General features: G+C 43.8%; 1 protein-coding gene across 3 annotated transcripts; it reads left to right on the forward strand.

Moving 5' to 3' along the window:
• The first annotated feature begins 210 nt into the window (after nt 1-210).
• Nucleotides 211-13117, forward strand: LOC146342239 (apoptosis-associated speck-like protein containing a CARD). 3 transcript variants are annotated; one of them, XM_084805990.1, is made up of 4 exons: nt 211-267; nt 355-408; nt 2746-3032; nt 12173-13117. In XM_084805990.1, exons 3-4 carry the CDS (start codon nt 2756-2758, stop codon nt 12529-12531), a joined length of 636 nt encoding a protein of 211 aa, XP_084662116.1. In that variant the 5' UTR covers nt 211-267; nt 355-408; nt 2746-2755; the 3' UTR covers nt 12532-13117. The 3 variants fall into 3 exon arrangements, with proteins under 3 accessions (XP_084662116.1, XP_084662115.1, XP_084662117.1); XM_084805989.1 differs by having other exon boundaries at nt 243-408; XM_084805991.1 differs by having other exon boundaries at nt 243-408; nt 2746-2994.
• Nucleotides 13118-16968: the final 3851 nt, after the last annotated feature.

Raw genomic sequence — 16968 nt, forward strand, 5'->3', positions numbered from 1 at the left:
GGAAACAAAAAAGAGGTTTTTTTGAAAAATCAGAAGTACAAGTAATACATCCAACTTCACTCATCTAACAACTATTGTAATGCTGAATTTCCAGTATAAATGAAAATGTAATATGTAGGCTTTAAAGAAAAAATAATGAACAGCATCTAACCAATAAGGAGCGGCCACAATGAAGATCCTGCCCCTTACCTTCTGCTCCTCCCCCGCTTCCTCCTTAGCTGGAAAAAACAAGCAATAGCTTTCCGTTCGGTTCTGAGCACTGCTCCGGTGAGAGCTTGGGGGCAAACGCTGTGTAATTTGCGTGCATTCCTGGAGTTTGGTGATTAACCAAATCTCTCCCTCTCTCTGCAACAGGATCATCATCAGAACACATCTCTCCCTCTCTCCCTCTCTCTCTCTTCACTTAAGGTCAGTGCCTTTTGGTTTTGTGTGGCTGCTGTATGGTGGCTCTTTTTCTTGAGAAAACTAAACACTTTTTGAAAGAAAACTAGCGGAGCCTGATTTTTGATCTGGTCTTGGGAGAGAGAAGTAGCCTGCACAGTGTTCTGGCTGGTTTCCCTTTCCTGCCCTGCCCCACTCACACACACATTTGCCCCTGGCATTTCTTTTAATTGTCTTGCCTGAGGGTTCAGCCCTGCCTATTAATGTAAGATGGTTTGGTGCGGGAGTTGGCGCTTCAAGGTTCAGGCGGTGGTTACTGTTGGGCGTAATGAGAAGCTGGTGTTGGGTGATGATGAAGGGCATGGATTCTGGGCCAGCAGCCTCCTCTGCAACCTGGGGCCCACCAAGTCTTCTCCGCCTGCCCCACATCTCCTTCCATTGGTCTGTGAGAAGCATAGAACATTTTCAAATATTAAGTCAAAATAGAACTTTTAAATACCCTTTGATTTGGATTTTCGTAAAGCTGGCGGCTGGCAGAAGGTTGTAAGTAGGGCTGTGCACTGCTTTGGTTCCGGATCTGAATCCTGAACCGAAGTGGAGTGATTCGGACTGCTTCAGTCTGAATCCGGAGTGGGTCCGAAGCGGGTCAGAGTGATCTGAAGCACTTTGGATTGCTTCAGACGATTCTTAAGCCCAGACAGTCTATCTGGGAAAATGTAACAACTTGCTAGAATAAGGGGGGGGGGAGGAATTGGGAGGGGTGGACTGAGCCTTGACAAGTGACATCTGTAGCTGCCAATAGGGCTGAACTTGTAACCCAGCAGCCTCCAATCACAGCGGTGGAGGGGTGGTTGAATATAACAGGAGTTTCTACTTTCGTTTCCCACTGTGTGACAGAGAGGTTTTAGGAGAAGAGTTCTGGTAGTGCAGCTTGCCTGAGCTTACTGTTTGTTCTTCCCATACCCCTTCTCAATTCGAGAGTCTTCCCTTTCCCTTTGATCTTTCTTCTTCTGCATTCTTAAAAAAAATCTTTAAAAAATTATCTTCTAGTGTTAGGCTTCAGTTCCTTTGTTTCCTTCCTTGCACTTGTTCTTTGGCTCCCCCCCCCCCATTTCTACTATTCCTTCCCTTCCTGTTTTTCGGCTCTTCATCTATATCCTTGTAAAAAACAAAATACCCCCCCCTTTTCTGTTAGGCTTTGTTGTTAGTGTTGTCCGTCCCGTCCCCCCCCCCCCCCCGCTTGTGGTGCGAGGTATTTTTTCTTTCTGCTTTTCTTTTGGCTGTGTGCGTGCACGTGCATGTTAGTGTGCGCACGCGCGTGCGCATGCTGCTGTGTGATTGCAGCTTGCACAAGCAAGGAGCGTGTGGCCGACATGTTCGGGCATGTTCGGACGACACGTTAATCCATGATAGGTTACATAAACCACAATAGTTTATTTAACCCATGATGGCTTAGCATGTCATCTGTGAGACCTTTTCCCACCTATGGTCAGTTATTTTCCCAAAACAAGCCACCCTTGGAACCCACAGTCGGCAGTAAGGGTTATTTTACCTATGGTGGGTTAGCATGTCATCTGTCAAGCCAGCGTGGCAGATAGCAGATCACCGGCAAGAGCTGCTCACATTATGCAGAGCTGCTCGGCAAGAGCGGCCAAAAAAACTGCTGCCACTCTGCTCCTGTCAAGGGATCTCTGAGCAAACTTGTTTTCCTGCCACATTCAGCTGTTTCTCTGACTCCAGATAAGTCCCCGCCCCCGCCATGTGGTTCCCAAACAGTTCCACGTATGGATAAATTCTCAGTTTTCCATGAAAATGCAAACTCCTACATTTATCCAGTAGTGCATGTGATGGCTCCCCATAAGTGGAACCTGTACATTAAATTTCGCCCCATTCCTGGAAACTTTCAAGGAGCTGGACCCTCCCCCCCCTTGTTGTTGTTGTTGCACACGGGCAGAGAAAGATGACCTGGCAAAGGCTTGAAAATCCGTAAAGGAAGTTGGGATACCTGCCTGGGAGGGTGGGAAAACTACAGACGGAAGAGGGGCGGAGGGGGGGGGATTAAACTGTGCTGCATAGCTCATTTGTCCAGTCATGTGATGGGCACAGCGTAGTACAGTAGTAGTACATGGCGTAGTTACACCATGGCTTAACATGACGTGCGAACAGCCCCAACATCTAAATTGAAATAATAAATAAAAAAGTTATTTCATGTATGTCTCAAGTTACATTTCTTTCCCTTCCTTGCCAGCAGCAGCAAGGAGAGTTTTCTAGAAGTTTCCACGTCAGCCATTCCAGAATGTTTTTCTGCTTCGGCCTACTTTTGCTATTTCTCTTAATTTCCACATTGGGTTTGTTTGTTTTTAGAGGCAGTGTGATGGAGAAGACCCCCTATGACAAGCTGTTAGATGTGCTAGAGGATTTGAGAGGGGACGATCTGAAGAAGTTCAGATGCAAACTCAATGAATTCCCTGTTAAGAAGGGCTACAATAACATCCCCAAAGGATGTTTGGAGAACATAAGCGCTGTGGATCTCACTGAGAAGCTGCTTGACTACTACAAAGAAGATTACGCCGTGCAGGTGACAGCCAGAGTGTTAAAAGCCATCAACTGCAGGTACCAGGCAGAGAAGCTCCTCGAAGCCACCAGGAAAAGTAAGGGAAAGGGAAACTCAGCACTTCTGCAGGGGAGGGAACATTGGCTGGCCCAGCTCATTTCATAATGTGGGTGGGGCTGATGGGGGAGGACAACTCGCTTGGCCCCAAATTCTTCAGAGTGGACTACTTGGCAGAGCTAGACCAAATCATATCAAGTTGTGATTGACTGGGAAAGACCAGAAATAATCGCCATAAGTTTGGGAATGTTTTGGCAAAACAGGAGGGAGAACTCTTAAATCAACAGCCTATCTTCCTCTATTACTCTCTTCCCCCTCCCTCCATTATTTCACTGCATCAGTCCCCACAAGGGATATAAAACCTAATAGGGAAAGATTAAAAAACAAAAACAAAAAGTGTGTTATATTTATCAGAACAACTGTTCCCTGTAGATCAGAGGTGGGCAACTTGTTGCCCTTCCAACTGTTTTGGCATACAACTCCCATGATCTCTCACCCCTGGCTATGCTGGCTAAAGCTGATGGAAATGATAGGCCAGAACATCTGGAGGGCCACAAGTTGCCGCCCCACAGCTGTAGATATTTATTAAACTTCTTTAAATTCACAGCTAAAATAATTACAAAACATTTTTAAAAATGCAGCAGTCTTTATTCTTTTCCTGTGAACAATAGCTGCAATCTTTGTTATACTTCTGTCAGAATGAAGCAGCTGGAAATAGGAGTAATAGATTATTTCATGATATTGATCCATCCCCTTTCATTCTCTTTCATTTGCATATTTGTGTCTCTCCTGGTTGTTGCATGTTCTCTGTTTCTTCCTCTTCTTCAGTTTCTCCACATTTCCTAATATTCCTTATTTGCTGCTTACAGACACTACAATCTTGTCCATGTCCGCGGCATGCCAGCTTTTTCCATTAGATTAAAAAAACCCGAAATATGTAACTCTTGAGTAACAGCCAAGAGCCAGGTTCAAGAAACTAGGACAGGGGTCCCCGACCTTTATGGCCTAGTGAGCACATTTTGAATGTTGAGAGCATATTGTGGGTCCTTACAAAATGGCTGCCAATGGCTGTGAACCACCCAGAAAGCCTTGTGAACTGCCAAAAGAGCCTCAGCGTTTGGGCGGTATAGAAATAACAACAACAACAATGGCTGCTACGGAAGGCATGGCCAGTCATAAAACACCCACTTCTGAGAAGGCAAACTGGTGAGGCCTAATGAAAAGTAACTTGCCCAAGAACCTAAATACAAGGAAGATGTGAGGCCTGAGCTCCAAAACACAAAGCCACTCTTTTGAACCCACAGTTTTCTGCTCCAACGCCCATTTTACAAAAAGCAAACTGAGACTCAGAGGCAAGTAACTTGGCCAAGAAACTGAGTATTAAATGTCATATCATTGATACTTGCCTCTTTAAAGAACAAATTACCCATTTCACAGAAAACAAATTGGTGATGCTCAGAGAAACACACGCACACACACACACACAAATTAGGCAAAACATGCACACACCACACACATACTTGAAACTCAGGCAAACCCCACACCAAACCAAAAACAAACACACAACCCTCACCCTCGGCAAAACAGACACCACGCGCGCACGCACACACACACACACACACACACAGAGGCAAAATGTACACCACACCACACCAAAACCAACCACTGCTGCTCTCTGTGTAATGACATGCCAACAGGTCCTCTGTATTGGTCAGTGTTATTCACTTACTCTCCAAAGATACAAACAATTGAGAACGTTGCAATTAGCAGATCTAGAAAGTGGCATTAAGCAGGTACCTATAACTCATTTGATATTTGCAACTGCAGTCAAGAGAAAAGTGCAGAATACTATCCCCACTTTTAAGGAAGCTTTAAAAACCCAGATACCCTTCCTTCCTAGTAGCCATTTCAGCAGGGAAGTTAGACCCCAGCCATATTTTTTTATTTCAACCAATAAAACATCCAGAATAGGTTCCACTTACAAGGCTTCACAAATCCAGCCAAGCAGTAGTTCAGCTTTTATAGACCCTATAATATAAAATCCAGTAACATAAAATCCAGTAACAACCGATCAGTTCTTCATCTGCCTATTCCATGAAGAAACCATCCCCAGCTTCTGTATCTTTCTCTGTCAAGACTTGCACCCTGTTCTGCCATTGTCACTGTATTCGCAGTGACTGGCCCAGCACCCAGACTTGCTTTCTAAGGCTGACTGGGGAAGGCCCACAAATACCCGATGCATCTATTTATTCTTTAATGTATTAAAAGCTTGCACAATTAAACATATTCAATGATTTTAAAACCCTACCAATTTAAGGCTTAAATCTGGTCTATCATAGGTTGGCCCAAGCCTCACAAATCGAAGAAATTGGAAGCCAAGGCTGCTGTCCTAACAGACATGCCCACTGATCAGTAATGCTGTTGTGCAATGTCGCAAATTGCGTTTGCGTATCATTTACCCTCCGTGCACCCACACTTCACACTCAATGCACAGTGGAAGGTGGGAGTGCCTCCTCTGATGAGATAGCAGTGAGAGTGGGACTGCTGCTAATGACTTGGGGTGTGATGCTCGTAGCCATGTTTCTTGCATTGGTTGTGATTGATGATGGTGCCAGTAATTAAAAATGTCAGAGCATTTCAAACTAAATTAACAGAGCAGCTTGGTGGTGTGGGACTGGGGAATGTATCATCATCATCATCATTTCATTTTATTAGTCACCCTATAGCCAAAGCTCTCATAATAAGAAATAAAATGTTAAAGCACATGAAAATAATGTTTAATTAAAAAAACACACCAGATACAATAATTTAACAATTTTTTAAAAGAAGAAATAAATATTCAAGCAGCTAAAACGTGAGAAAAAGATGATTTTCAAATGCAGCATGAAACATATCATTAACAATAAAACAAGCTGCAGTTAAAAATACTTTTTAAAGACCTTTTAAAATACTTGGGGGAGTAACAAGGTATTTGCCTAGTGCTGAAAAGTAAACAACGTAGGCTCCAGGCAGACCTCTCTAGGAAGGTCATATTACATTTGGGGGGTCACCACAAAAAAGGCCAGAATGTATTGGTTTTGAGCATGACTGGATTGCTTAATAATTATGTCAGTGAATTTGTAGGCCAGTACCTCTAAAAGGTGCTCATGGGGACTACATAGAATATCAAGTTAAGACATTTGAGCTCACAAACCCTAGTCAACTTTTCTTTTGTGAAGAGGTGTTGAGAGGATGAAATTTTAAACAAAGAAGTGGTGTGCTGAAAGAGTATACTTAACCGTTCCACTTATCACTTCTTTTCAACTGCAACACCACTTGCAGTTGACCCCAACATGTATCCCAGGTTCCAAAGTAAGATGTTTTCCACCAAGCCTGCTGGTGGAAATCTCAGTGTGGTAGTGAAAGAATGTTTTTCTCTCATTCATCATGTTGCAGTTCCAAAGCCATAATTAAAGGGCCACATGAGTGCCCATTTAGTTAAGGCGAGCCACAAAAAAAAGGTTCTGCCATTATAAACCTATGCTCATTAAGAAGGCTGCGAGCAGCTAGCCCTAGTAAATCATTCTTATCATGTGTAAGCTCTACACATAAGGAAGGAAAGTGGGGATGAATTCGCTGGCTCCACTCCCTCCTTCACTTTTTTTGTTCTCCATGTTGTCGTAGTCCTGTATTGCCACATGAAGCATCTAGCCTTACTGCTAGAAAAGGGCTCCCTCTCACTGTTTAATCCAGCCTGCCAGCTACTGATGTAAGCCGCAAACAGGCATGGGTCAACTCACAGGAGGATTCCTCTAGCAAAAGAATAAGGCTGAGCTGCTTCTTAAAGCAATACAGGAACAGGGCCCCATCTACATGGAGACACTTTCTGAGGCTTAAAATTCAGTTTTAAACCGGATTTTCATAAATTTGGATTTGTTCCTCCTGTGGCACATGTAGCCAGATAATGCAGTGTATACATTAAAAAAAAAAAAATGCTTTCGTGGAACAAACAGTACCTGAAACTGCATTAGTTCGGGGTTGTGTGGGCAGAGTCCTGTGATTAGAATGTAACATTATCAACTATTGTGACGCATTTAGTCCTGCTTTGTTGTGTCACACACAGTTCATTGTGGTATAAATGTTACATTGGAATGCTCAATCATCCTTTTCTCTCTTTTTAAAAAATTGTTCTCCACGGATGCGCAGATGTGCATTTATGTATCCCCTCTTCATAATGCTATGGAGCTCACTGTAGTAGGGGAAAGTAGCTGCATTACTTCCAGACCGGGAGTTCTGATTTACTACCTGGCAGCCGCAGATATTTGTTCAGCACTTGCTTCGCTTGTGCCCGTGGTTTATCATTTCCTGAGAAATAGGTTCATAGGAATCTATGTTCTTATGGCTCCACCCGAGCTGACGCCCCCTCCCCTCCATGTCAAGGAGATGGAGGATCTCTGAGTATTTCTAGGAAAAGCCACTGCCCTTGCTCGATGTTATCTGCAGCCGCCATTATGAGAAGCTGCGAAGAAGTGGATATAGAACCTTGTAACATATGGAGGTGCACAGAACTGAGGTGGGAGGGGGACAAAAGGACAGCCCATTTACGCTGATGCAGCATCAAAACACCACAGTATCGGGGCACAGACACAACTCTAGCCATGCCCACTAACATGCATTTAATTAGGGGATACGGGGCAGTGGGGCACACTCGAATGGAAATGCACAGAAGCTGTGTTAAAGGGAAAACCCATCACAAAACATCTTTGCAAGAATGCAGCTTTTACAGCAGGAAAACCCGCAGTTGATGCAGAGTGGAGGTAATGTCATGTGTCATGCCCATGTGTGAGGCGCAATAGCACCACAATAAATCCCCCATGTAGATTGGGCCCAGGACAACATGGGTCATCTTTACTGATCTCAGGCACTCCATCGTATCTATCTGGCCTGAAAGACCAAGAAAAAAATGTGAGTGCATGGAGGTTGAATTGTACCTGTGGCGATTTTTATTTGATTGGTTTGAAATTTGGCACAGTTGAAGATCTCAAGTAGATCATGGATGCCAAGTTTCAAATTATTAGCTCAACAAGTGACATTTTTACGAGCAATAGAATTTTAAGGTGTATCATGGCAGAACCTTTGTGTGTGAGACACATGCATTGTGTGATCGTAGCCCAACATACAAATTACATTCTTGTACAGCAATGTCTCTTTGGCTCACTTACAATAAAGATGCAGTACCTGTCTCCATCTAAATGAATGGAGCTTACATTTTTCTGAAGTTCTACAAATGTTTCTGTCATGTCTGCTCCACTAAACATGAGCACATCCTAAACCAAACACTTTTCAGTTATCATACTGAAGTTCTTACCCTACATGTGGGAAAATTATGGTGGGGGCAGGAGATTTTGAGCAAACTGCTGGAGATTAAAAGGTTCCCCCACCCCCTAACACTCTCCGAAACAGCATTTTCAGTAGAAAGAAACTGTTGTGGGGGAAATCTCACCTTAGCTATGAACTGGCTTGATGGCCTTAAAAGCTATTATCTCTCAGCTTCAGCTGGGAATTTAGTGCAGTAATGTGAGGGGGGACACGATTAGGATTATTTACTTCTTTTGAGAAAGGTCTGTGTCTAAATAGTGGAAGCTGGTGCCCATTCTGCCTGGTGGAGCAAAGGGCCGGACAGACAATGGTGCATGGAGCCAGGGGTGAGAGCTACAGCCAGGAGTAAAAGTGGGCAGTCACACACACTCACTTTCCCCAACATATATCCACATTCTCATACACATTCACCTCTCCTCCCACAGCCCCCTGCCCAAGGCAGGCATCCTCATCATCTCTCTCTCTCTCTCTCTCTCATTCATTCATTCATTCATTCACTCACTCTCTTTTTCTTTTTCTCACATGCGCACACACAAACACACACACACACACACCCCAGGCAGGCATCCACACACTTTTCAACAGCCTTCCTAGAAATTCCAATAAAGCTAAGTCAGTACTTAAAAAAAAAAATCTATGACACCACCATCGTTCTATAATGCTGATTGTAAAAACTGATCTTTAAAAATTTCTAGTCACTGCCATTTTGGTTGTGACCAGAAAGATTTTTTAAATCATTTTTTTGAATTTAACATTATAACATTATAAAGTTATAGTGCTAAACCTCTCTTACATTAAAAAATATGGCAGAAAAAGTGTTGTTGTTGTTGTTCAGTCATTCAGTCGTGTCGGACTCTTCGTGTCCCCATGGACCATAGCATGCCAGGCCTTCCTGTCCTCCACTCTCTCCCGGAGTGTGCTCAAGTTCATATTCATTGCATCGGTGATGCTATCTAGCCATCTCATCCTCTGCCGTCCCCTTCTCCTTTTGCCTTCAGTCTTTCCCAGCATCAGGGTCTTTTCCAGGGAGTTTTCTCTTCGCATTAGGTGGCCAAAATATTTGAGCTTCAGCTTCAGTATCTGTCCTTCCAATGAGCACTCAGGGTTGATTTCCTTTAGGATGGACTGATTTGACCTCCTTGCAGTCCAGGGGACTCGTAAGAGTCTTCTCCAGCACCACAGTTCGAAAGCATCGATTCTTTGGCGCTCAGCCTTCCTTATAGTCCAGCTCTCACAGCCATACGTTACTACTGGGAAAACCGTAGCTTTGATTATATTAACCTCTGTCGGCAAGGTGATGTCTCTGCTTGTTACTATGCTGTCTAGGTTTGCCATAGCTTTCCTCCCAAGGAACAAGCATCTTTTAATTTCATGGCTACAGTCACCATCTGTGGTGACCTTGGAACCTGAGAAAATAAAATCTGTCACTGCTTCCATTTCTTCCCCTTCTATATGCCAGGAAGTGATGGGGCCAGATGCCATGATTTTAGTTTTTTTAATGTTGAGTTTCAAACCAGCTTTTGCACTCTCCACTTTCACCCTCAACAAGAAGCTCTTTAGATCCTCTTCGCTTTCTGCCATTAGGGTGGTATTGTCTGCGTATCTGAGGTTGTTGGTAATTCTCCCGGCAATCTTAATTCCGACCTGTGATTCATCCAACCCGGCGTTTCTCATGATGTACTCTGCATATAAGTTAAATAAGCAGGACGTTTTCCTGGAATTCTCTTGCTTTCTCCATGATCCAGCGAATGTTGGTGGTTTGATCTCTAGTTCCTCTGCCTCTTCGAAACCCAGCTTGTACTTCTGGTAATTCTCAGTTCACATACTGCTGAAGCCTAGCTTGTAGGATGTTGAGCATAACCTTGCTGGCATGTGAAATGAGTGCAATTGTACGGTAGTTTGAACACTCTTTAGCATTGCTCTTCTTTGGGACTGGAATGTGAACTGACCTTTTCCAGTCTTGTGGCCACTGCTGAGTGTTCCAAATGTGTTGGCATATTGAGTGCAGCACTTTAGCAGCAGCATCTTTTAGGATCTTAAATAGCTCAGCTGGAATACTGTCATCTCCGCTAGCTTTGTTGTTAGTAATGCTTCCTATGGCCCACTTGACTTCACTCTCTAGGATGTCCGGCTCAAGTTCAGTGACCGCACTATCATGGCTATCAGGGACATTAAGATCTTTCCTGTATAGTTCTTCTGTGTATTCTTTCCACCTCTTCTTAATCTCATCTGCATCAGTTAGGTCCCTGCCTTCTTTGTCCTTCATCATGCCCGTCTTTGCACAAAAGGTTCCCTTGAGATCTCTGATTTTCTTGAAAAGATCTCTAGTCGAAAAAGGGTTGTAGTGATTATTAAAAGATCGATCTTATAAGACAGGGTCATAAAATGGCACTGACTGCAAAGGTTATCATGAATGCATGCTGAATGGTCATTCCCGGCGTCAAAATCCCGCCCCTTAAAAAATGAAAGAGCAGCACTGAAGCAGGGGTGGGCAGCTTGCATGGCCATCTGTGGCATCAGCTGAGTGGCCGGGGCCACTCACTCTTACACACACACACACACACACACAGTCCAGATCACTGGGATGGGAGCGAGGTTAAAGCTGTCCGCACATCCCTGTGCTCCTGCTCCTGATCACTGAGAGGGGGAGAAGCTTTAACCTCACTTTCCTCCCCGCGATCGTGCTGGGAAAGAAGGCATGTGAGGACAACTCCCTCTCACACTGTCTTTGCCAGCACTCTTGGTTCTGCTGGGAAACAGGGTGTATGAGGAGAGGCATCCTGCATTCCTGTTTCCCAACAGAATTGGGCTCCCTCCCACCAAGCCTACCAAGCAGCTGTTTGGCAGGAAGGCTGGAACCCAATTCTGCTGGGAAACAGAGTGCATGAGGATGACTCTCTTCACACATCTGCATGGCAGCAGAGCATGGGGCGAATTGGGAGGCACGGAACCCACATTTAGCTGCACGGGTTGCCTCTAAAGGCCGTATGCAGTCCACAGGCTGTGTATTGCCCACCCATATACTAAAGGCATGTACACGTGTGGAGTTTGCACTCCTCTTCCATTCTTCTGGAAAAAGTTGGATTTCCTGCAGTCTGAGAAAAGACAGAAAAAATACAGGGAAAATACAGGATGACAATGATAGGATGATGGCATCATGTAGATGCCTCATAAAAAGTAAGTGAATGAAACAAGGCAGTTCAACACTAAACACCTACGTTTAGGCCATATCTACATTATTATAAACTTTTATTCATTTTATACTACTTTAAGTGTCTTGATGTCCCCCAGTAATTCCTAGGAACAGTAGGCTGGTAAAGTGCTGATAATCCACTATAAGAAACCCCTTGCTTCTGCCCTCAGAAGTACAATTCTCACAATTCTGGGGGAAAGGGAATGACTGCGAAACTAGTTTAAGTTTGTAGTGTATACAGCTCCTTTTTCTTCAGGGGTTCTGTGTAGTGCCACATATGGGAAAGCATTGGCATGAACCCCAGGCAGGACATGCTGGAAAACTCTGATAGATTAGGAGTGCTGGTGCTGTCCCTTTCACCCATGCAAAGTGGTGTTCTGTGTATGGGCTGAGGACGGTACAGCCAGCACTTTTCTGCCCAGTTCCTTTCTGACCAGAGAGAGAGAGAAGCAGCAGGAAGGAGCCTCTCATGTTAAAAGAGTATTCTGTTTCTATTGCAATTTCTTGGAAGTTTTGTTCTTTCTGCAGAGCTTAAAAAAAGATTCTTCACTTTGTTTCTTGGTTATTTAATGTTATTAATGCCCTTTTAAAGAACATGACTGTGAAACATTTTTTGGTTCTCTTTTCAGGATGCACCTCTAAATGCACCACATCATTTAGGACCTCCAGTTCATTATCTTCAGTCAATCAAAAGTCTACTGCCAAGGCCTTGACAAGCACGTCTACTGCAAAGGCCTCAGCACAGAAGCCTACCGCAAAGGCCTTGGCAAAGAAGTCTACTCCAAAAGCCTCGGCACAAAAGCCTAAAGCAAAGGCCTTGACAAAGAAGTCTACTCCAAAGGCCTCAGCACCCAGGTCTACTGCAAAGGCCTTGGCAAAGAAGTCTACTCCAAAAGCCTCAGCACCCAGGGCTACTGCAAAGGCCTTGGCAGGCAAGCCAAAGGCCTCAGCACACAAGTCTACTGACTTGGCAAGCCAGAGATCTTAAGATTGAGACTTAGTAGCTGCATAGTCCCAGCTTTATGAAAAAGTCAGTGGGACAGTTCCCAAAATTGGCAAAGTTAAAGAATAAAACCATTTATGGACTGGATTGATAGAGATCAGGTTAAAGCACACACACAGTTACAGGGGGAAATGAGGGACACTAGACCTACATTAATTGAATATTTTCAGGAAAGAGATGTTTAAATGACTTGGTTGAGAAACCAAGAGACAGATTAAGTCAAATCACACTTATTGAGAAGTTAGTTCTGGAGAAACCAAATATATTACTCAAATATATCAAGTGTTAATGCATATTGAAGAAAAGAGAAGCGCAGAATATATTCAAAAACCTGGTCACCCCCTTTTCCTTTGGTGTTGCGTCTTTTAGATTGTAAGCCTGCAGGCAGCTACTGTCTTTGTTACAGATCTCATGTAAGCCACACTAGGAGCCTCTTTGGCTGAAGAGCAGAAAAATTGCTTTAAATCAATAAATATGAAAATCTGTAAATGCCGATAATCCAGTTTGTAAAAAATCCAAAAGACTCCAATACCTAATATAAATAAAGACACTCTACTCTGTCGAAAGCTTTCCTGGCATTTGGACTAGTGCTATTTAACATGTTCATAAATGATCTAGAGTTAAGAGTGATCAGTGATGTAGTCATATCTATAGATAGCACAACATTATTCAGGATGGTGGAAACCCCAATGGACTGAAGAGATCCTAAAGGATCTCTCCAGATTTGGTCAATGGCCAACAATATGGCGAATGAGGTCCAAAGCAATTGCAAAATGATGCATATTGGGGCCAAAAATTCTTAACCACTTATACACTGATGGGGCCTGAACTGGCAGTGACCTAGAAAGAGATTTTGGTGACACGGTGGATAGATCAATTAAAATATTTCAGTGTGCAGCATCTTCAAAAAGGTGAATTCAGTGTTGGGGATTACTAGGAAAGAGATTGAAAATAAATCTACCAGTATTAGTGCCTTTTATACAAATTTCTGGTGTGGCCACATTTGGAATACCATTTACAGTTCTAGTTGCTGCACTGGAGAAAGGCTATCTTAGAGCTGGAAAAGGTATAGAAAAACTTACAGTGCAAAGCTACAGAAAAAAATCACCTTCCCTATGAGGAAAGGCTGAAATGTCTAGAGCTTTTAAATTTTAATTGTAAAAGATCACTAAGGAGAGACAGCATCACGGTTTATAAAAAGTATGCATGGTATGGAAAAAATGAATAGAGCGAAGTCCGTCCCCCCCTTCATAATGTTACAACTTGGGATCAGGCTCCTGGCCAACCTGAGTTCAGGGGAGACCTCTTCAGAGAAGGAGGATTGGGATTCCATTGCACTCCCATTGTCCACAGAAGACATAGGACAACCTGAGGAGTTTTGTCACAGGGATGCCTCACCTGGGCAAAGAACCCCTTTGACCCCATCCTGAGCCCTACCTTGGTTCTTAATTCTCTTCTCTTGTCCCGTGGCTTTCCAGATCATAGGTGGTGGCAGACCACGTGGGAGACTCAGAGCCTTTTGAGTGCCCCACCTGGCCTCCAAAAGACCCTTTTGGATTCTACCCAGGAGCAGGGGTCTATTTGGGAGAAGGGAAAGACCCAGCTGCAGGCAATGAGTAAGCACACTCAGGAAGATGTGCTTGAACTGTGCTTGAATTGATGTTTCCAGGAAGGGAGTCTGGGGACCTGAGGCAAATAGTGGTGACAAGAAGTGACGTTCTGGACTTTATTGACAAATTGAAAGCCAATGTAACATCAGTTTTTAAAAAGGATCTGGGGAGGACCCAGGAAATTACAGGCCAATTAGCTTAATGTCTATTCCAGGTAAAATGGTGGAAAGCACTACTTAAAAATATATATATATATATTGTGTTTTAATCACATATCTTCAATGCAATCAGTGAGCACACAAAAACACTCCAACAAAACACAAACACCACATAGGAAACCCAACCACAGTCAACTGGGATCACAGGAGCCTCAATACACCAACAACCCTACATTCATCCACAGAGGTTCCCCAGGGGTTCAAGTCTCAGCTGCAACCACCAAAATCAAGCTCTCTGCATATGTCCATGACACGATGGTCCCCAATCTCTCTTTCCAACACTCCATCCTTCCTTCCTTCTTTTCTCCCGTCCTCCTTTTATCCACTTTGTATATCTTTTCCTGCCAGCTTCTTTCTCCCTCTCTTTCTAACCAACCAGTCTTCTTCCCTTTCTCTCCCTCTCTCTTTTCAACTATTTTGAAAAGGTCACAAAGACAAATGTATACATTTCAAAAATGTGCATAAACACATTTTAGTGAACACATTGATGCATACAAAAATGCATAGAATTTTAAAAATGCACACTTTAAATGTATGCCAAACTTTCTATCAATTTATGTCTGGAAAAAATAACCCAGCACAAAACCCAACACAGAACAGACCCGTCGGTGAAAAATGGCAGAAGTGTGCAGAACGGGACATAGCAAGTCCGTCCATCCCTAATAGGGACAACTTTTTTTTCTTCTCTCAAAATGCTAGAACCCAGGGTCATCCCATGAAGCTGAATGGTGGGACATTCAGGACAAATAAAATGAAGTACTCCACACAGTGCATGGTTAAACTATTTTCTATCACAAGATGCGGTGATGGCCACCAGTTTGGTTGACTTAAAAAGAGGATTAGACAAAATTATGGTGAATAACACTATCAATGGCTACTACTGTTTTTGGAGATATTTTACCTCCAGTATCAGAGGCAATATGCCTACATTCACCACTTGCTGGGGCACATGAGCACAAGGGTTCTACTGCCTCCATGTCCTGCTTGTGGGCTTCGCATAGGCAGCTGGTTGGCCACTGTATGAACAGAATGCTGGACTGAATAGCTCTTTGATCTGCCCAGCATGGCTCTTACGTTTAAGGTACATAACCCACTCCAACAGGCACTCCCAGAAAGGTCTTCTTATACGAAGACTTGTTTGTACATCACTTACAAATTTCTTAAATGCAAGCTATTCGTAAGTATTGTTAAATAAATAACTCACTCACTCACTCCCAGGAAACAACACCAAAACCTGCAAATATGCTTCACTCACAGATACTCACCTCCTTCTCATCATGTGTGAAGGTGCCTCCCCCTTTCCCAGAAAATTTAGACAAAATATTCATTCAGGTGGAAAATTAACTTGCAATGTACCACATTAACTGCTACTCACAGTCTTTTTTCTTTGAATATTGTACCCAAGAAACTAGACTGGGAGAAAGCAAGGTAGATTATTATTTGATCTATTTAAGAAAAAGCATGCTCTCAAATATAGCATGTTCGCATGGGGCATACTTGTGAGAGACAAGAAAGACGAACTTGGCTGCTATGGGAAACGCCATGCCAAAATACCACCCAAGTCTGCAAATGAAAAACGACTATTTTGCAAAGCAAAGTGATTCTCCCTCCCCACCCAATGATTATTGTTCTTTCAGGAAACAGTTTAAGGTCCCTGAAATGGAACCTTTCACATAAAAAAAGAATCTCGGGAAACTTCACTGCAGTCCTATACATCACCAGCTCCAAACCACTTTGGGTCTGTGGGCCAGATTGCTGCCCCCCACGCCCCAAGGGCTGGAAGGTGTCATCTGCAGCATCAGTGGTGGGGCCCTGCTTCCTGGTGCCATTGGGGCCCCAGCTGAAGGGCCAGACAGAGCTCCTCCAGCTGGTGCGGTGGCTCATCAGCCAGGGAGTTCCCTTTGCTGTGCCCTTCTCTGCACGGGGAAGGCGACAGAGCAGCAAATGCTCTCCTGCCCCTCTTAGTGGGCTGGGCTTCCGGGAAGGGCCTTGCCTGAGGCCACATGGGCCAGAGGGCCGACCTAGTGGGCCAAATTGGACTCACAGGCCAAACTTGCAAACTAGAGCCTCAAAAAAGGGCAGTATTAGTGCCCACACAACAGAACTACTGTAACAACAATCATGTTGGTTGAGGCTGTTAGGAAGGTCCCTGTAGTCCACTAATTTGTCCGCAATGGTGGATAGCTGGTTGCCTCTGGGACCTCACAAGCAGGGCATTGCAGAAATAGCAGTCTCCCTGCGGCTTGTCCCCACCATCTCGCCTGTATAGATACACTGCATCTAAACACATTTACCCATGTAGCTCTCATCACGGGTAATGGCCACTGATAGACCTCTAGCTTCTATTAAGTTTACCAAACCTCTTTTTTAAAAGCCATTGAACTAGTTCCATCAGCAAATCTTGAAGTTTCTCCTCATTATCTAGAATTGTATAAACTTCTATCTTGTGCCACAAGGTGACACTTTTAGGGTGCAATCCGATGGAGGTTTAGACAGAAAAAAAGTCCTACAACTCCCAGCATTCTCGAGCCAGCCATGCTGGCTGGGGAATGCTGGGAGTTGTAGGACTTTTTTCTGTCTAAACCTCCATCAGA

This window comes from Heloderma suspectum, chromosome 6, assembly GCF_057233095.1.
Source record: "Heloderma suspectum isolate Gila_16-S chromosome 6, 16-S_ref, whole genome shotgun sequence".
NCBI classification, from domain to species: Eukaryota; Metazoa; Chordata; class Lepidosauria; order Squamata; family Helodermatidae; genus Heloderma; species Heloderma suspectum.